The following is a 20,456-nucleotide window of genomic DNA, read 5'->3' on the forward strand; positions in this document are numbered from 1 at the left end:
TGGCACCCAGAGTGGCAGGGACGCTGGGACTTCAGGGGTGCCGGATGCGTAGGCTGGGCAGACGCTGCCCTGAAACCGCCTTGAAGGGCCCCTGGTCCAAGCAGGGCAGGGCAGGGCAGCAGTGGCAGCAAAGCTGCTAGAGAGGAAAGGGGAGCCCCAAGGAGGTACGCAGTGGCTTCTCGACCCAGCCCCCACCCCAGGTCTCCCCATCTTCATCTCCAGCAGCCCTGACCTGGCAAGGTGTGAGAAGGCCCAGCAGGCTGTGGGGTGCAGGCCTGGCTGTGGCCGGGGGAACAGGAGGGCCTTTGAGCAGGCAGGGGGGCCTGGCCTGGATGGGAAAGAAGAGACTGAAGGGGGTGGGAGAGGACCCCCGAGCCGGGTGTGAAGCGATGGTGGCCAGGGGTGGTGTGCAAGGCAGTGGGGGCCGGACTGTCAGGATGTGAGTTGGATCAGGGCGCCCTGCTGCTGCTGGAGGAATGGTGAGGAAACAGTCGGGGGCGGCTGGAGGCCTGCGAGGGGTCAGCGCCGGGCAATGCAGCAGACAGATGTGGGGGTGATCTGAGATTCCCGCGGACATGTCCAGAGGCGCGGGATGCGCGGCCAGGGCAGTCAGCAGGCAGGCACATGTGTAGGCGGGGCTGTGGAGGGCAGGCCCCTCCCCCCACTGCCCACATACCCTGCGTCCACGGGGACACCCTCCCGAGGGGCAGAGAGGACTGACCATCCCAAAGAAAGGCCCGGCAGGGACTGCTGGGTCTCTGGGCCTGGTCCTGGAAGACTCTGGGGGTACCTTCGGGTTTAAACCGATGAGCGGCGGTTCTCCTGTGCTGGCCGATGGATGGACGGCACAGGGCGCAGGGTGGGGGCGGTGGGGGGCCCTGCCCGGGGCGTACAGATGGCTCCGGGCTCAGCTGGGTCTGAGGAGTGCGCTCTGCTGCGCGGCCATGCCGGGGTTCGGACCCAGTGGGTCTCGGGACTGTTCAGGCCCCTGGGTGGGCCGGCGTCACACTGGGTGCCCTTTGCCTTCCCGCGGGTCCTGGCAGTGACGCGGGCCATGCGGCCCCACGTGCTGGGGGGTTTCGGTGAGACCTGGCTGGGAGAGCTCAGCCCCCGCGGCAGTGGTCTGGGGTCCCTGCGCCGGGGCGTCAGGTGCTCAGAGCCGTGACTCCTCTGTCCAGGTGCGGGTGAAGGAGTGGGTCACCGCGGGGCGCAGAGCCAAGCCGCGTCAGCGGAAGTAGCGCTGGGCAGCGCTAAGGGAGGGGGTCGGGGGGGGGGCCCTGTTGGGGGGGGGCGGGGCGCTCTCTATTTTTAAGTTGTACCATAATGTTGGGATTAAGATGCCTTGGGGGGTGTGCTCCTCCTGGAGAGGGCCGTTGGTGCCCTGGCTCAGGGAGGGGCACCCTGCGCCCCACAGAGGCCCCCAGGGCCCATGCTGAGACTGTGTGTGCCAGTGCACCCCAGGAGCAGCCTCCTGTCACCCCGCGACCAGGACCTCCTCCCTGCCCCTGCCCCTGCCCCGGCCATCCTCACCATCCTGCCCCCCTACCCACAGCCCAGGCCTGGCCCCTGAGAGTGCCCGTCCTGCCAGCTGCCGCCCCAGACCCCATCCAGTGCGCTCCGTCCTGCCAGCTGCCCCCCCAACCTAGGCCTGGCCCCTGAGAGTGCCCATCTGCCAGCTGCCGCCGCAGACCCCGTCCAGTACACCCCCAACTACCCCCCACCAAATCTTGCTCCTTCCCTGCTCCCCTGCAGGGTGCACAGGGGGTGCCCCCATAGCTGGAGTCACAGCCAGGGTGCAGAGCAGGGGAGCAGCTGCGGAGATGGGCGGGCTCCTCTTGCACCCCCTCCCTGCTGGGGCAGGAGCCCAGGGCGGGACTCTACCAGTACCCTGTACCTGCCTCGACAGGAAAGCGGGTTTCGATGCCTGTTTGGGGGGTCCTGGAGTGACCCCACACCAGCCCAGCGTGGGCAGGTGGCCAGGAGACGCCCTGGTACCTGCAGCGAGGGGCCCTGGGAAAGGAGGGCAGAAGGGCAGGAGGGCAGGGCCCAGGTGGGTCCCCCGCAGCCCCCTGCGAGCTCAGAGCACGTGCATGCTCCCTGGCCATGGGGGCCACTTGCGGGGAGACCCCCTTGTCCTGGCCAGCCGGCGGGCTTGTCCATTCCTTGCTTCCTGAGGCTTAAAGGGTCTTTCTTTCTCCCTTTCCCTGGAATAACCTCCTTCTCCGCAGGCTCGGGGTGCGTGCCGGCGCCCCAGGACCTCCAGCGGACACAGGGAGGCCAGGCCGTCTTCGCCGACATCCTGCTGGGGCCACCTCCACCCCAGTACCACCCAGTCCTGTTCCTGGATGGCCCCTGCGAGGTAGGGCGGGGACCCCTCGTCCTGGGCACCCCAAACCCGCTGGCCCTGCCCCTCCCCAGGACTGGGACCCCATCTGGTGCCGGGAGCGGGGGCCCGTGGGAGGTGCCTTTCTAAGCCCCCCTCCCCTCACCGGCCCTACAGCAGACGGGCGGTGGGCCCAGAGGCAGCCGCTGTCCCGGGGGGACGACGCCCACCGAGAGGGAGCCGGCAGGAGGCAGCAGGTATGAAACAGCCCCCCCAATTGGGGGTCTGCAGCCACAAGTGGGCATTTTCCTGGGGGCTGACCGTGGACCCCCGTGCCTGTGCCTCCAGGCGCACTCACACACGGGTGGGCAGATCTTTGTGTCCCACCATGGGTCTCCCCTGGGCACGGGCCCCACTGAGTGCCAAGGGCAAGGGTCCGTCAGCTGAGCTCCCGCGGGGGCAGGTTCTCTGCAGGAGGCCAGGAGAAGCCTCGGCCCCCCAGGGTCCCCTGTGGCTGACCAGGGCTCCCCTGGAGTAGGCCTGAGAGTGACGAGGACGCAGTGGCACACAGCTTCCTCGGGGGTCCCAGGGAACCCCGTAGGGGAGTGGGAAGCAAGTGGCACAGGGAAGGGGCAGTCCGGGTGCTCCCAAGCAGGTGGCACCACGGGCAACAGGGCTTGGTCACCACGTCTGTCCTCGAGCTGCTGCTGGGCTGAGGCCTGTTCCCTCTCCTCACGCCCGGCCAGCCCCGAGGGGTCCCTATGTGGTGGGATGAGCCACGGGTGTGAGTGTACCAGGCCTGGCGGGGGCCGCAGCAGTCTGGCCGGGAACCAGTGCAGGACGCAGAGCGCCATGCAGACGGCTGGGCTGAGGAGGCTTCCGTAGGGGTCAGGGGACAGGAGTGACCAGGCAGGCAGAGGGGCTTCTGCTGGGCAAGGGACCTCCCCCCCGCAGTCCTGCACACGTCCCCAGCCTTCGCATTCTAGGGCCCAGCCCAGAGGGGCAACCCTGGTGGGGTGCCACCCTCGGACAGTTGCCCACTTGGGAAGGGCTCATGCAAGGCAGGAGGCTGGGGCCCACTCGGGCTGCAGGTGCTGCCCACCTCAGCCTGCTAAGGGTCTGGGGCTCTCTCAGCATCAGGGGTGGGATGCCCCGTTTTACCCGGGGCTCCAGTGTGCCCCCGCTCGAATCCCACAGCCCGAGGGACACAGCTGCTTCTTCAGCAGGAGTGGGCACACGTCGTTGGCGTCTCTCCCACCCACAGCTGAGATTTCCTGCGGAGCCTGCCTTGTGCCCAGCGCACATCACGGGAGAAAACGTGCTCGCTGGCTGCCGCAGAGGGAGGCCTGTAGCCAGGGGCGGTTGCGAGAATTCACTCCCGAGGTCAGGGATGGGAGCCGCGTGGCGCGGTCGGGGCATCAGGTGGATGGCACGGGTGCTCGCAGGAGGAGGCCCGGGGTGGCAGGGACCTCCACCCAGCCTCAGCTCCGGGGTAGGGGTCAGCTCTGCCAGGACCATCCTGAGGCCTCACCCAGGGACAGGTGTCCCCCCACCCCCCCACTTCCGCAGCCACCAGCTCCTGCTTTCTTCTGACCCACTGTGGCAGCTGGAAACGGCAAGTCAGTTCCGGGACAAGCAGGCAGCAGGGCTGGCTCCAGGCAGGGGGACTCAAGAGCAGACGAGCAGGGAGGCAGGCGCTGCCCAGGCCACCAGGATGAGGTGTGGGAATCCCCAAGCGCTCCTGGTGCCGTCAGGAGGCACATGAGACCCGGGGGCATGTGGGGGACGCGGAGGCACAGGGTCAGGGCGCCCTGCTGTGCTCCTCTGAACAAAGCGTGGGTTGGGGTGTCGTCCTGCGCCAGCGAGGAGGCTCTGGGGTCCCCAGCCACGGCATCACACCCCACTTTGCAGGAAAGGGAGCAGGGCTCCGGGCCTGGGGCCTGCCAGGCCGACGCATCGCGGTTGACATGTGGGGGGATTGGCAGTAGCTCCTTCCCCATTGCCGCCCTGGGGACAGAGAGAGCCTGTGCAGGCCGCCTAGGCCGGTGCAGGTGGGGACTTGGGAGGCCAAAGGGGGTCGGCGTCGCGCGGGACAGCAGGCGTGAGCGGGCACACCCATGGGCACAGGCCCAGAAGTAAACTCCAGGAAAGCAAGAGATTTAGTGAAAGTCCCAGCGAGCCCCCTTCCGAGGCCCCGCAATTAGATGGCTCATGGTGACGCAGTGCGCGTGGGTCGCGGGGACGGCTCGGGGCTGGCGGGCCTCTGGGCTCAGCTGCGGGTTGAGCTGGCGGCACGGCCCCGGGGCCGTCGTCAGACAGCTCTGAGTCACGGCTTGTGAATTACGTGTGAAGCTCGCTTCCTGCAACAGCCGAGCAGCCCCTGCGTGAAGAAACCTGGCCAACCCCAAGAGGTGGGGACCCCGGTGCAGGTCTTGGGGCGTATGTGAGCGCCACTTCTCAGCCTGGACAGTGACGCACGCAGACGTGCTCAGACCCCCATGCTCAGGGCACCACTGGTGCGGGTTATGTAACTGTGACTCTGCAGCCTGGTTTTGGGTTGAAATAGCTCATTTCGGCAGAGCAGACCCTCGCGGTCCCCGCCCCCCGCCCTCTGCAGTGCACAGAGCGGGTGCCGGGGGCCGGCAGCCCCCACAAGGCCTGTGTCCTGCGCAGAGGCGCCCGCCCGCCTCCAGGCCAGGGTGACTGTTCAGGTCCCGGGTGGCCTCCGTGCAGTGCGGCTGTGCAGAGATCGCTGGCACTCCGCGGATTTCACAGCCTGACAGGGATTCCCGAGGGATGGGGGGCTGTGTCTGCCGCAAAAGCCGCCCCTCGCGACGCCCCACGGGGCGGCCCTGCCCTCGCGTCCCGGGAGCTCGGGGCTCGCTGCCAGGGACAGCCGGGGCCCCAAGGCCGCGGGGCCAAGGAGGTACCAGCCCCCGCCCCCCCGCCCCCCCCCCCCCGCGGGTCTTGGCGACATGCGCCGGCCGCAGCGAGCGCCGCCCCCTCCTCGGCTGGGAGAAAAATGGTTTTAATTAAGACTTCCTCCGCGATCGGTCGTTTAAGCAGTCATTAGGCCGGCACAGATGGAGTCAATTAATTTTTTTATACTTGGAGAGTCGGTGCTTTGCCATCCTAGCGGCTGGGGCGTGGGTGTCCTCCTGGGAGGGGGGCAGGGTGTGGGTAACCGGCCTGCGGTGTGCGGGGTTACTGCGGGGTGCGCGGGTGATCGCCTTAGGGGGGCGTGGGCGGGGTGTGGGTCAGGCCCCGGTAAAGCCAAGGGGCGTGTCGGGGCCGAGGGGCGGGGCTGAGGCCGAGGGGCGGGGCTGGGGCACGGGGTGAGCTCGCCCGGCCTGACCCCTATTGCAGGGCTGCCCAGCCGAGCTGTAGGAAGCTGGAACGCTGCTGCCTGGGTGGGGACACCAGCACCCTGTTGTCCCCCTGCCCTGAAGCCTGGGCCGCAGGAGGCCAAGCTGGCCTGTCCCCCCACCCACCCACCCACCCCATCCCCCACCCACCCACCGCCCACCTGAGGAGGCCGAGCCCCAGGGCCGCCCCAGAGAGGCCTGGGCAGGCCCTGGGCGGCAGGGCTGGTGGCGGCCGAGGGGTTGTGTCCCTCCTCTGAGCCCGGCCTGGCTGTGAGCGCCACCTCGGGGACCTGAGCTACAAACCAGAGCTGACCAATGGCCACCAGGTCCCCACGGCACCACCACCAGTGCAAAGCAACACCCCCACCCCCACACCCCGGGGGAACCAGAGGCGGGTGCTCTCGCTGGGCTCAGGTGTCCCCGGAGGCGTGGGGGGAGGGGCTGTGGGGTGCCCACTCACCCAGCCCCCAGCCTGCTCCCCCCGGGGCTGGTTCTCTCCACTCACCAAGCCCCCCGTCCTGGGGACCCCCCCATGTGACCTGAGGGGGGCTTGGGGCAGATGCTTTTGGGTGGGATTGAGACCAACTCACGGAGACACAGCATGAGCACTTGGGTCCAGGGCAAAGGCCACAGGCCTGGGTCCCCCACGCCCCGCAGCACCCTTGGCCTTGGATGGCTACCTCCACCACCAGTGGCTGAGCTCAGGGCCCGCCAAGGCAGTGGGTCCTAGCAGATGGTGTGGCCAGAGCAGAGGGCACCCAGAGGCCACAGCCAGCTGGGGCCGGGGCCGGGGCCGGGGCCGGGGAGGGGCTCTCAGGAGGACCTGGGGGGGCTTGGGAGAGGGGCTGTGGGACAGGGGATCCCTGGACATGGGGGTGAGGGCTGAGGGCCGCTGGTGTCCCTTCCTCCCCCCTGGGGGTCTGAGCCCACATTTGTGCAGCTCCAGGTCAGGACTGTGGCCAGGGGTCCCCAGGCCCCACTCCCCCACACGAGCCCTCTCAGGCCCCTGTCCCCAGCAGGTGCCCTCACCCAACCCGGCCACTCCCAGCTGGAGTCTGCTCAGGTGGCTGTTGAAGGACAAATAGGAGAAAGGCACTGAGTGGTTTCTTCTCTTTAGAAAACTTGCAAGGACTGAAAAACGAAGGCTTATCAGGGGGAGCAGGTGAGGGGGCTGGATTGGGAGCAGCCAAGCCAGGGCTGGCAAGAAGGACCCAGAGGGGCCTTGACCCTTCACACCCAGCGCTGAAGCCGGAGACTCTGGGCCAGGGCAGATGTTGGCAGGTGGATGGGCACCCCGAAAGGAGGAGAACCCCCCAGTGTTTCCCCAAACCAGAGATGGGATTCCAAACTCTGGGCTGAGACAGGCCCACGGGGGCCACGTGACCCCAATGTCCTCCACATGCCTGGGGGTGGGAGATGCCTCCCCGCTCCCTGCACACTCCCCAGGCCACCAGAGTAGGGGGCCGTATCTGCTCCTGCAGCCATCAGAGCCATGGCCATCGCCTATCACGGGGCGCAGCCCTGCCGCTCCCATTTCTCAGGGACCCAGAGGGGGGCCCCTGCGTGGCAGGGAGCCCGCTGCGCTACTTGGGACTATAACAGTGCCGGGTTTTCCCAGTTAGGATCCTGGTGGCTACCATGGAGTGCAGGGGCTCCTGGGCCCCGAGGACCGGTCTAGGCATGGACCCCTGACTGCCGGGCGGAGCCCCCCTGAAACCCTGTGCAGGGGACACCCTGGCGCCCGGGAGGGAGCCCATCCCATGCCAAGCCTGGGGAGGGTCCTGTGGGGCAGAATCCCCAAGGGAGAGCAGCCCCAGCGGGACAGAGCCCTGAGCCCAGCGGGCAGTGCCCCCCGCCCGCCCCCTCTGCAGCTCTCCCAGTGGAGCCCGGCTGCGTGGGCTGCTGGGGACCCCTCCACCTGCTCCTGCGTGCTGGTGTGGGGACAGCTGCCCAATATCAGGAGCAGGCTGCTAGGGCTCCCGGTGTGCAGCAGAGCCCCTGGGGTGAGTCCCAGGGCCTCCTGAGGTCTCTGGTGCAGAAGCCCTGAGGCCCTAAAAGAGGGAATCAGAGAATAGCCATTGAGGACATGGGGGGGGGGGGGCAAGAAAAGCCACTCGGGTCCCGGCCCTGGGGCCACAGAGAATCACAGCGTCCGCGAGCCCCACAGCGTGAGACCCCAGTGCTGTGTGGGCTGGCGTGGGCCCTGCGTCCCTGCCCAGAGCTGTGTGCCCCCAGTGTGGCTGGCACCCTGGGAGGGAGCCCAGGGTGGGGCCCTGTGTCTCGCCCCTGCCTGACAGGGGGCACCCGGCGGGTGGGGGGTCCTCCCCGGTGGCCAAGATGCAGGCAGAGCTCTGAGCTCAGCCCGGAGGCCGTCCCGACTGCTGGCCGAGACCAACCCGCTGCAGACCACGGAAGCCTTTGGAACCTTCCTTCTCCTGCAGTGTCTCAGGTGTGATTCCGGCACAGAAATAACCGCAGAGGCGCTCACAGGGGCCCTGGCAGGCACTGCAGACCCCTCTGCACGCCCCGGGCAGCAGGTCCCCAGGGAGGAGAAAGCCCCAGCTGGCAAGCCGCCCACCCGCTCTCACCCACATGGACCTGGTGGGGAGGACGGTCCAGACCCGGGGGCGCCCAGCCCAGCTGCCGGGCCCTGCAGGGTCTCTGTCCCCGCCGTGCAAGGCCCACCTGTCCCGTGGCCTCTGAGTGTCTGCAGGTGGGTGAGTGCGCGCTGCTTCCCGGTGCTGGAGGCAGGAGGTTAGGGGTGCCGTGGTTAGGGGTGCCAGAGCCCCGCGAGGATGGCCCAGAAGGGCCCCAGCTGCCCGCGCGCTCACAGCCTCGGCCACTTCGTGTCCAGTGCCCTCAGGGTGTGGGTGCCACGTGAGCTGCTTCCACGGCACACGTCGCGCCACGGGGCCGGAAGGCTGCCTGGTCTTTTCTCTTGTTAGGATTCTTTACCTTGGGAAAGTAAGATAAAGTGACCTTGTGTCAGCCCCCCGCCAGGCGCTGCCCCCAGTCCCCCGCCCTCCCCTGCAGCCACCGTCGCTCCTACCAGGTGCCGCAAGGCAGCGCACACAACCTGTCCCTCGTGCCGGGCGTATTTTGCTGAGTGTGACGTTTGCATCGAGGCCCTGTGGCGTGCATCAGCACTGAGCCGCACACCCGTGCACGCGCAGGCCACGCTGTTCCCCAACATCTGTCGGGTCATGGCTGGGCCACGGCGAGTGGTGCAGATGCCTGTCCAGCCCCCACTGTGGTCCTTTTGAGCACAAACCTAGGCGTGGAGTCGCCCCCCACCCCCACGCGAGCTGTCAGACAGCTTTCTGCAGCAGCCAGCCACGCCCCAGGGCTCCTCCCCACACGGGTTCTCTTCCGAGTGTGTCACTTTTTACAAGAACGGCCATCCTGCTGGCTGTGACGCGGAGTCTCGCTGTGGGTTGATTTGCATTTCCCTAATGGCTAATGGTGTTGAGCATGTGCCCCGAGCTTTTGGCCATTCGTGTGTCTTAGAAATGTCCACACGACCCCTTCACCCGTTTTTTAATTGGGTTGTTTGTCTCTCTGCTATTGAACTGTAGGGCTTCTTTACATAGTCATTAAACCATTATCAGATATAGCGTTTTCAAATATTTTCCCTCATTCTGTGGGGTTTTCTCTTCACTTTTGTAGTAACGTGTTTTGATGCACAGAAGTTTTAATTCTGAGCACTTTGGGGGTTTAATTTCTTTAAGTTGACCCTTTCTACCAAGCACAGATTCATGTACCTGGGGAACCGGGGGGCTGGAGGTCCAGGATGTCCCATAGCCACCGTCCAGGGGCTTGGACCACGTGGTGGACACGTGGCCAGCGAAAGGGCCCCTCCCCGACCCCTGGCCCTCACATGTGTGCATCACCGTCCCTGGGTGCCAAGGTCCCTGAGAACTTCGCCCCAGCACCCCCTTTCTCCAGGAACCCGGTGGCAGCTCTGCGTCCCCAAAGCCGAGCGCTGCTGTCAAACCTCCCAGGACTCGGGCGAAGCTTCCTGCTGGTCCCTTCCCTGCCCCTCCCCGCCCTTCGCAGCCTCCCTCTGTCGGACCGAGCTGGGCCATTTCTCTCCACTCAAAAGGAAGCAATTTTGAAGTCCTTTATCTTTCCTTTTTCATCCTGGTGTGTAAGGTTTGGAGGGCCTGAGGTGGGCTGTGCCACCCCCGGTCAGGGGTCTCTGGTCCCCGGAACCCCTGTCCATTTTGATGGACAGTTGAGGGCCCAGCCATGCCTCCCTGGGCCCCCTGCCATGCACAGAGCACATCTGGGGGTTCAGGGAGACAGGGAGGAGGCCAAGGTGCTGGCCAAGGGGGTCTCCCCAAGGTTCCCAGCCAGGTCCTCTGGGCCCACCTGCTGCCCCGACTGGGACCCAGGCCCCTGGGGGCAGGCGAGGGGGGGCATTGCTCACACACCCCAGATCTGGACCTGACCGTGGCAGAGCCCCGCAACTTCTCTCGTGCTCTGGGGGAATGGAGGGCTCAGGCTGAAGGCAGCCATGGGCAGTGCTGCACCCGCCCTCGGGGAGCCCTTGCTGGCATCTTGGGGTGGACGTGGCCAAGGTCAGACTCCCAACCCACAGGCAGGGATCCCAGGGTCTCCTCAGCACCCTGCCCCCACCCATTACCTGGTCCCTTTTCTTTCTCAGCTCCCAGGCTCCTTGTCCCTTGCGGGGGGTCGCCTATCAGTGCGCCCAGGCTAAGCCCCACCCCTGCCTCTTGGGGTTCATGCTGAGAACTGAACCCCACTCTTGAGGAGCTTTCAGATGGACTTAGTGCCTCAGCTGTTTTCTGAGTGGCTCATAATTTTCCTATCCTCTGGAATCTTCCACCCCCTGCATCGTTAAGCCTCCTGCAGCCCTCATACCCCGCATTCAGAAATTGCACCTAAGCTACACGCCAGCAAACGGACCTGTTTTACCCATAAACCTGCCCTAGCACCCGAAAGCTGGGGTGGCTCTGTCCACGTCCATGCAGGGGGCACTTTTGGACTTGGACGAAGAGGAGCTCATTCAGCGAGGTGCAGGGTCCGGGGGCAGCAGAGCCTCTGGAGGTGAAGGGGAGGGGGCCCAGGGGGCAGGACCACCGTGCCTGAGGCCGGCAGGTGGGGTGCTAGAGGCCCCTGTACCCCGAGCCCCATGTGCCACCCCAGGAACTGAGGGAGGCTGGGGGCCTGGCCAGACCACTCAGGGGTCCCCGCCTCTTCCTACAGGCCCAACAGGACGGCTGGAGGAGGTGGCCTGGCCACAGCGGAGCCCATGGCGGCCGCACACCCAGGTAGGCGGAAGGGCTGGCATGGGGTGAGGGGGCAGCCCAGGGCTAGGGGGGACCCAGCCCCCGGGTAGGCCTCTCCTCCAGCCAGCCCTCCAGGACCCCCACAGGGGTGCGGGCAGCATCGACACACGCCTCTGGTACACCCTGGGGACGGACACACCATTGCCGGAGGTGGGCAGGCCTGCAGGGAGCTGAGGGAGCAAGGACTCTGGCATGTCCTTGTTGGGCATGAAGCCCAGACCGCCAGTATCCCCCACCTGACAGATTACACCTGGCAGGGCTCCTCCGCGGACTGCCCTGACTGAGACACCCAGCCCCCAGCCCCCAGCCCCGGGGCCGTGGGTGCATGACCTGGAAGTCCCTGTTGTCTTTCCTGGGAACTCCAGGGTTAGCTGTGACAGCCACAGGGTCAGTGAGGAGCCAAGGGCCACCAAGGCTCTCCTAGCGCTTTACTTAGGGCAGCTGCTGAACACTGGCAGGAGGGGCCCACAGCAAGAAGCCTGCAGGGGACCTGCTCCTCTCAGACCCTTGGTCTCTCCCTCGGTCCCAAGGGTGAACATGACCTTAAGGGCACTCTGTCTGAGGGGACCTCTGTGTAGTGTGGGAAGGTGAGACCTTGACTACTGCACACTGCCAGCAAGCACTCTATCCTGCACCCTACTTTGTACCCCTCCTGGCCTGTGTGCGAGGTGGCCGTGGAGGGTCACTCAGCCCAGCCTGACGCTTGGGGACACTGTTCCCAGAGCCACAAACACCCATGACAGCTCACAGGGCCCAGCCTGTGGGCAGAATTAGGACTCGCCACTCTGACCCTCAGTCTCCTCCTTAAGAGACACCAGGTGTGGGGCTGTCTCATGAGTCCACAAATACCAGTTGAGGGGGGCCCTGGTGGTCACCCAGCTGGAAATGGGATCCCAGTGCAGTTGCCCTTCTCCATGCCCTGTGTGGTCCCTCTGCTCTGGGCCAGCTGATCACACAGTGTGGGCATGGAAGGGACATGGCGGGGAACCAGGCGCATAAGAGACGTGGGGGAAGGCAGCCGGGCCAGCCTGGGGTGGGCCTGAGGGCCAGAGGGGCCTCGGCCAGGCAGGGCCCAGGCCTAGGCCCAGGTGGAGTGGGTGGGCCGATGTGGGGTGGGGAAGCAGATGGCCCAGCAGTTTGGGGGCTCTCCCGGGGTGAGGATAGGCCAGCAGTGGAGGGCAGGCAGGGCGGATATCTTGGGGTGCGGGAAGACTTGTGGCAGCACAGCCACAGCACGCCGTCACCTCAGGAATGTTCCATAAGTGGAGTGAGGGCGGTGGGAGTGGAGGCCTGTGTGGCTGCAGGGCAGGTCAGGGGTGGAGGGGACAGGGCCACTATCCAAAGCGAGGCGGTCAGGGCAGGGTAGTGGGGGAGGGGCGCGGGGAGGGGCCGGCAGGGGCCTGGGGACAGGCAAGAGGGACGGGCTTGGGACGGCCTGATCACACCCTCTTGAGGTCGCCTCTGGCGCTGGGCCTGGGCATCCCCTTGGGGCCAGTGCCCGTGGCCTCAGCAGATGTGCACCCGTGACAGAAGAGGGTGCCAGGGACGGGGCACCCAGCCCTGGCATCCCTCTCTGACCTGAGGTCCGGCACCTTTAGGGCCCTGCATGGAAGGCCTAGGGCGGCCCGGGCCCACCTCCCACCGCAGCATCCCCCAGCGTCCCCCTGGCCCAGACCCACCAACTGGGCCCTGGGCCTTTGGGAGCGGGTGCAGGGCTGCTGCTGGCTCCACGGGCCCCTCCCCTGGCCGTGACCCGCCCTGCCCGCTGGCAGCCTGGGCTTCCCCACGGCCCACCCGCCGGCCAGTAAGTCCCTGCCCATGGCCCCCATCCCTTCAGCCGCACTCCTCGGGAGCCCCCGTGGCCCCGCGAGCTTTTCCCACGCCCCAGTGCAGCTGGGGGGCAGGGAGCACGGTTGCTACAGCAACCCCACTTTCTGTTATTTTTTATTTTCCTTTTTACGGTTTTTCCAACTTTGAGGCTCTCCAGACAGATTACAGCCTGAAGAAAGGAAAAGCACTTCTGCTCCTTCCCCGAGGCCTCCCGGTGCCCCCAGCAGGGCCCTCGTTCCCCTTCCCCGCCCCAGAGCCAGGCAGGGGCTTCAAAACAAGCCCCCACCCCCGAGCATGTTCTCCGGGACCGCCTTATTTTTTTCAGAATCTTTTAGAAAAAATTGATTATTTTTCTCCTTAAAAGACAGGAAAGATTTTTCAAAAGCAAAAGCCCTTCCACTGGGCCACATGTCCATCGGCGGGAGTGAGGGTGGGTGTCTCCGCTTGCGGGGGCCTAGGACACCAGCCTGTCTCATTTCTAGAAGCATCTACGTCCGTCCTCTCGGGCATCCGCGGCGCCCCCCCCCCAGGGCTGGTCCCAGGGCCCCACTCGAATTCATTTATCCACTCGGCCGCACCCACAGGGCTGCCCCTGCCTGGGGGTGGGCAGGAGCTGGTGCCGGGGGCCCTGAGAAGGGTTGGGGTAACCAGGCCTCGAGCGGGGCCTGAGAGGGACAGCAGGGCTCTGGGACAAAGGTGGGAGTGTGGACGCTGGGGCAGCTGACTGGAGGGGCACGTGTGACGGGCAGGTGTTGGGCCCACTGGGCGCCCCGCGGGGAATGGATGCAGCCAGGGGCGGGGTGGCCAAATCTCCACCTCTAAACCCAACGAGCCTCAGTGCCGAGAACGAGCGGGAACCCGTCTTTTCAGGGGAGTACGTGATCATGGTCCACGACGTGACGGACCCCCCGTTCCTGGGCCGCACGCTGCCCCCCGCCTTCCAACACCTGCGGGTCCTGGCAAAGGAGGCCGGTCAGCAGCCCCCGTCCCCAGCACCCTAAGCGAGGAGGGACAGCGGTGGCCGAGGCCCCCGAGGTCACCAGCATCCCCTCCGCAGCCGCCCAGGTCCGGAGGCGGCAGGAAGCCCTTGTTCCCCCGTGGCCCCAAGGCACCCGGAGCGGGTCGCCCCCCCCAGAATAAAAGTGCCTCCCAGATGCCGAGTGCTGCCTCCGCCTGGACCCCTGAGGGGTACGCCTGCCTCCTCTAGGCAGCCCCAGCCATGCCTGCGGGCGAGACGCTGGTGGGCAGCCAGCAGGTCACTGCTTTGGGCAGTGGGCAGTGTCTCTGCAACCCCCACCCCCAACCTGCATCCAGTCTACCTCCTCCTCGCCACTTGCCGGCCCCTCCCCACGCTTTGGGCTCTGCCCACGCCCAGGTCACCAGTGGCCACCACGCGCCGCAGCCCCAGCCACATGCAGCCCTCCCCTCCCAGAGACGGCCCCAGCCCCCCCAGGCCCAGGTCCTAGGTGCTGCCGCAGCTCCCTGGCAGCCACGACGAGGCCACCCTGCCTGGGCCGCCTGGCCACTGCAGGTCAGCTCCAGACAGTGAGAGCCACTGGAGACTGACTACGTCCCCAGCAAGCACCTCCTGCTCAGGGGGCGGCCCCCCAGCTTTCCACTTGCTCAGGATGTGCGTGGGGCAGTAGCCTCTGCTTCTCTCCTTCTCCCCTGGCCAGTCAGGTGAGCATTCAACACAGACCTCAGTCCCCTGTCTCAGCACGGCAGGCCTCCCCTCCGAGTCTGGCCCCCTTCCTGCCACGCAGATCTGTGCTACAGCCTCCAAACTGCTCTCCCCACTCTGCCCTTCCCCCCTCCCCACCACCTCTTCCCCACACAGCAGCTCCATGACAAGAGGCCACAGTTCCAAGGTCACACCAGCCCTCCCCCACACTGGAGCTAGTCCCCTCTGTCCACTGTCCTGACCTCCCACTGCTCCCCCTTCCACTCTCTGTCCCAGCCACACTGCCCCTTGGGCCCCTCAGTCACACTAGCCATGCTTCTGCCCCAGGGCCTTGGTGCGTGCTTTCCCTCTGTGTGGAGCACTCCTGCATCGCCTTCCCTCCTCCGACGTCTCAGTGACCTTCCCTCCCTACCTCAACTGCTCTCCTCCACGGCATCGCCAACACTCTGCTTCTGGGTTTGTTTGCGGTCTCCAAAGGGCAGGGATTTTGCTGGTTTTGTTCACTGTAGAACCTCAGCACAGTGGTGTCCGGCACACAGAAGGCCCTCAGTGAGTGCTTGGGGAACGGAAGGATGGACTGTGAGCACTGCTCTGTGCAGGCACAGTGGGGCCTTGGTGGCGGACAAGGCAGGCAAGGTGGCGGGAAGGGCCACTCACCACCAAGGAGTGGGCGGAGGACCAGAAGCATGGCTGGACGAGCGGGGGGGGGGGGGCAGGCGGTGAACTGGTGGGAAATGAGGGGTAGGTGGGTGGAAGGATGGAAAGCGAAGGGAGAAATGGATGGACTGATGCAAAGGTAGGTCAAGGGGTGACCGGAAGACCGTGGAAGGATATGTGAAGAGTGGACGGGGGTGGATGGGAGAAGGGATGGGAGGACAGGTGGTGAGAGGACGGGTGGAGGGATGGATGGGCAGCTGGTGGGGAGGATTCATGAAAGGAAAGTGGATGAACTAATGGAAGACTGGACGGACGGATGGATGGTTGGGTGGAGAGAAGGATCAGTGGGGTGGGTCGACAGGGGGCTGGTTGGGTGGGCGCTGTTATGGATTGAATCACACACCCGCAGAGACATGTGCAAACCATAATCGCCAGTCCCATGGGCGTGAACTTATTTTTAAATGGGACCTTCGAAGATCCTATTTGGATGAGGTCAGATTGAATCAGGATGGGTTTTAACCCAATATGGCTGACGTCCCTATAAGCAAAGGAAATTTGGACGCAGTGAGGAGAAGCCAGAGGACAGGGAGAACACCATGTGATGGAGGCAGAGTGTCCTCAAGCCAAGGCACATAAAGGATTGCTGGCTGGTCATCACCCGAGCCACGCTCTGGAAGAAAGCACGGCCTGTCAGTGCTTTGATGTTGGACTTCTGGCCTCCAAAACTGTGAGGCAATGGTCACTCATCATTTAAGCCAACCAGGTGTCCTATCTGTCCAGCAGACCAAGACAGGTGGGTTAGATGAATGTACGGAAGAGAAGGTGGGTGGGTGGGTGGATGGATGGATGCAAAGGTCCATCATGGATGGAGGGATGGGTGAGTGGGTGGATGACGGGTGGGTGGACGGGTAGATGGATGGGGGATGGGTCAATTGTGTAATTATGGACAGAGCAGAAACCCAGCTTCAGAAGTTACCGTGTGAACTCACCGTGTTATCTGAACGGCAAGACAGGGAGAGATTCCCATGCTGTAACCATCTAAATCCAGAGATCATCCCCTCATGCCCCTGATGCCCGACCCCACAGCTCCTGCTCTCCTCTTAGGTTTCCCCCATTGATTTTCCCCCAGTACAATGGACCCAGCCAATGGCTGGTAGCTGCAACAGCCGGGAGGGGGACTGCCTGGCAGGATGCTGACGGAGTCCAGCCCTGGCGGCTTGGGTGGGTCGCGAGTTCAGGCTGCACCTCTGCCAGAGGCGCCTGCAGGACCACCCAGCCCCCCTGGGAAGGCCTGGGGAGAGTCGGCATACCAGGAAGAGCACCCGAGGGGCCCATGGGCCAGGAGCGGGGCCCACAAGGGAGGGAGTCTGGCAGCTGGACCTGGGCTCTGGGGCTCCACAGGAGGGGATGGTACTCAGGGGAGTGTGCGGTGACGAGCTCCCCCCACACACACCCGCTCCAGGGCAGCAAGGGGCCTTCTCTGTTGGGCCGTGAGTGTCCCGCCGTGGCTCCTATCTACGGGTCCTGAGGCCCACGCCCCTGGGGACCACCCTGCCCAGCAGCGCCCGCTGCCCTGGAACCATGGGAAGCCCAGAGCTGCCAAGTCCCCTGGCACCCCACGCCCCCAGCTCAGAACTGCTGGATAGGGCAGCCAGCCACCCCCGATCCCTGAGACCTGAGGCTTGGGCCTCCGAGTCCTGTGGGCCCCACAGTGCTGAACGTGGGGGGCACTGCCAGCCTCCTCGCCCCGGGTCGAGGTGGGGCTGGGAAGGATCCCGCATGGGGCCATTAGGGAGCCCCTCCTTGCGCCCATCCCACCACCAGCCAGGGCTGCCCCCACCGAAGAGACCCCGGCCGCAGCCAGACCTGCAGGGCCCGAGAAGATACAGGGTGCCGACCCCCGGGACGTGGCAGGGCGCAGGTGGGAGGGCCTCAGAATCCCCGACACCTGCAAACCGGCATGGCCGCTCACCGAGGTCGCCCCTAGAGCCAGCAAATCTCTCTGCAGCTCGTATTTTTTTTCCTTTTTCCTTTTTTCCCCCTCTCTGAGATGAAACCACATTTCCGTCCAAAGAAAAACAAAGAAAATGATGTTTCCATTTAGGAAGAAAAAATTGCTGGGAACAGAAGCAGCTGCTGTGCTTTCCAGCCTGTCAGGAGGCGGCCCTTTGGTATTTATTCCAAATCAGCATCCGTGTTTTTAAAGTCACAAAGCACATGGTGCGACATGGGACAGCGGGGGCTCCGCATGGAGGGTGGGACCCCAGCCCTGCAGCCAGAGGTGGGGGCGGCCCCTGTGGCACCCCCTCCCCGTCGCACAGGTGCGTCCTCGGGTTCTGGCTCAGGACAGTGTCCAAGCCAGACGTCCCCCGCGGACGCCCTGCTCTGAGCCACCTGGGCCAGTCCACGGGCGGTGCCTGCCGGAGGGGCCTGGGGGGAGGTCTGCATTGGGGTCCCCCCACCTTCCTGTGCCTCGGGGCAGGGGAGGCCACAGGGGCGGGGCCCAGACCATCGGGTGGAGGCCCCGGCCAGCAGAGCATAGGACAACCACAGGGCCTGGAGAGCCCCGCTGAGCCCCCACGCCCGCTGGGTTGCTGGGGTGGCATCCCAAGAGCAGGTACGCACCCTGATGCCAGGGCCAGGGCCGTGCTTTCTGTGGAGACTATAAATAGCTGGCAGGAGCTGGCTGGGCAGCCTGACCTGCTCGGTCAGGTCACTGGGCTTCAGCTCCAGGCCAGCCAGGCCGCCCCCACGGGGACGGGGGAGGCACCGCTCACCCGCAGACCCATTCCACCTTCTCCCCATACAGGGCTCCAGAGCCGCAGCAGGGAGGCCCCAAACCTGCAGGGCCAGGCTTTATCCAGCCTCCCCGCCCCTCGCCCCCAGATCAGAGGGCACCCTCCAGCCGCACCTCCAGGTTCCCGGGATGGGCCCACACAGGGGACCCAGGGGATCGGGGAGGGGGGGCAGTGGTGGAAGTCTTGCTTCACCCGCCCCAGGCCAGGCCCCCTGTCCCCAGCAGCAGCCCCAAGAGTGCCTGGAAATCCCTTGGGGCGCTGCCTAGGGTGCAGGCCCCACCCCTGTGAGCCCCAGGCCCCGTCCAGAGCAGGGGCTCTCCACTGGACTGGACAGGCGCAGGCAACAAATTCTCCGTCAGATAGAGCCGGAATCCACTTAAGGACAGGGTCCCTGTGAGCAGCAGGAGCAACCAGGGCCATGGTCCCGCAGCCCCTGCACCCCGAGGCTCCCGTCAGGAAAGAGCCTGTGGCCGAGGGTCAGGTGGGCGTGGGGGCCAGGCTGGCCTGCGGCTCTCCCCCGACAGCTGTCTGGAGAAAGGCTTATAGGCGGCAGGAGCTGTGGGGGGTCCCTGAGGCCATGGGTCAAGGACGGCCCTGGAGCGGGACAGCTCAAGGGAGGGGTGGGGGGAGTGAGTGAGGAAGGGGTGGCGCCCAGCGGGAGGACGGCAGGCGGGGAAGGCCTGAGCAGGCGGCTGACCGGCATTCTTGCCTGGGGTCTCCCGCAGTGGCTCCCCTGGGAGGGAGGGGCGCCCCTGTGCTAGGAAGACCCCCAGCGCGCACTCGGGCCCACGCCGCAGGGGCCGCGGGGCGGCTCCCCCCTCGACCGAGAAGGGAGGCCCGGCAGTCTGGGCGGGAACCTTCCGGTCAGCCGGGCTTCGGGGCGGGGCCCATGCGCGCCAGGCCCCCAAAGGCCGAGGAGGCTGGCGCCCCGACTCCCCGCCCCCCCCACCCCCGCCGGCTGCAGTGCCCGCCTCCCCCCGCGGGGGTCGTGCGAGGCGCGGGGCGGGGCTGGGGTCCGTGTCCGGACACGTCCGCGCGCGGTGGGGGGGAGGGAGGGGGCTGGGGGAGGGGGTCGGCCTCGCGGACAGCGCGGAGCCCGGGTAGGGACCCCACGAGGGAGGGTCGTCCGGCCTCGAGCGCCCCCCTTCCCTCCCAGCCCCGGGGGGGGGGGGGGACGGCTGGAAAGTGGCGACTCCAGGCCCGACCCCGGGACTCGGCCGCTTCCCACCCCCGGCCGCGGCCCCTCCAGCCCCGGAGAACCGCTGGCCCCGCGAGGCCCACGCGCCGGGCTGCCCCCTCCGCGGGCGGGGACGGTCACCCCGCGGCTCTCACTTCCTGCCGCCCCCGCTCCTTCCCTCCGGTCCCGGGGACCCCGCCCCGCGCCGCCCCCCGCAGCGCTGCCCTCCGTGGGCGTCGGGGTCCGCCCCCGGGGGTGGGGTGCAGACGGCGCGGCCCCGCCCCCGCCAGGCGCCGCAGGAAGTCGGACGGCGGCGGACGGAGGAGGGGGAGGGGTAGAGGGGGAGGGGCCGGGCCCCGCTCGCGGTCGGGGGGGGCCGCCCTGTCGGGTTCCCCCTGGCGCCGCCGCCCGGCCCCCACCCCCGGCGCTCGGACCGGAAGGAGCCCCCACCCCGGGGCCCCAGAGCCGCGTCTCGCTGCGGGGCGGGGCGCCCCGGGGGAGTCCCAGGCCGGGAGGCGGAGGCGCTGAGTCGGGTTTTCTGTAAAACGCGTCACAGGAAGCGGCCGCCCCGCCCCGCCCCGCAGCTCCCCGAGTCCTCCGCAGCCCGAGCCCCCCTCCCGCCGGGCCAGCCCCCACCAGGCCCGGGGCTCCCCCAGACGGCCGCGTCCCCCTCCTGTTCTCGGGATCCCTAAGGCGCTGGAGGAGGCTCGGGGGGTGGCCCCTCTCCCCAGCCCCCCACCCCTCCTTAGCACCCACCCCTCGCTTCGGGGCGCCTGACTTGTGGCGGGCACTGTGCCCCCCTCGCTGCAGCCTGAGGGGGTGGCCCGCGCGCCCCCGCAGAGCATTCCCACGGCTTCTTGGACATGTGTGGTGGAGGAGAGGATCCCGGGCGAGCGCCCTGTCTCTCTGCTCCCCCCTCCAAAGAAAGGGGCTGCACCTTGGGGCCAGGGCTTGCTTCCTGGAACCATGGCCCCCTCCCAGCCCAGGGGCGAGGCCATGGAAGTGGGGGCACGGCATCCAAGGGGAGGGAAGTTCCCCCAGAGGCCCCCACCTCGTGGGCAGCCCGGCCACCCTGCTCTACCTGGCCCCTCCCCATTTCCGGCACAGGCAGGAAGGAGCAGGAATTAGGAATGTGCTGGGCGCCGCCTGAGGGTTCCCTGGTGCTTCCCCTGCTCCCACCCTCCTCCAGGGCCTGGGCGTGGAGCAGGGGTGGGGGTGGGGTGGGGCTGGGGGACACGGGGCAGCGCCTGGGCAAGGTGCGGGTGGGGGTGGAAGCCTGGCTCGCTCAGCTGGACCACAGGCCAGGCCCAGAG

General features: G+C 66.7%; 1 protein-coding gene across 5 annotated transcripts in view; it reads left to right on the top strand.

Moving 5' to 3' along the window:
- Window positions 1–14,052, top strand: part of MORN1 (MORN repeat containing 1) — a 78,298-nt gene extending 64,246 nt beyond the window's left edge. Inside the window, exons 11-15 of one of the 5 annotated variants that reach the window (XM_077151543.1) lie at window positions 2,229–2,359; window positions 2,501–2,580; window positions 3,521–3,706; window positions 10,918–10,982; window positions 13,701–13,940. In XM_077151543.1, coding sequence (XP_077007658.1) covers window positions 2,229–2,359; window positions 2,501–2,580; window positions 3,521–3,706; window positions 10,918–10,982; window positions 13,701–13,831 — 593 coding nt within the window. In that variant the 3' untranslated portion in view covers window positions 13,832–13,940. Of the gene's footprint in view, window positions 1–2,228; window positions 2,360–2,500; window positions 2,581–3,520; window positions 3,707–10,917; window positions 10,983–13,700 lie in introns of those variants that run through there. The other 4 variants (XM_077151547.1, XM_077151544.1, XM_077151545.1 and 1 more) reach the window with 4 other exon arrangements.
- Window positions 14,053–20,456: the final 6,404 nt, after the last annotated feature.

The sequence above is a fragment of the Tamandua tetradactyla genome, chromosome 2 (assembly GCF_023851605.1).
Source record: "Tamandua tetradactyla isolate mTamTet1 chromosome 2, mTamTet1.pri, whole genome shotgun sequence".
NCBI lineage: Eukaryota > Metazoa > Chordata > Mammalia > Pilosa > Myrmecophagidae > Tamandua > Tamandua tetradactyla.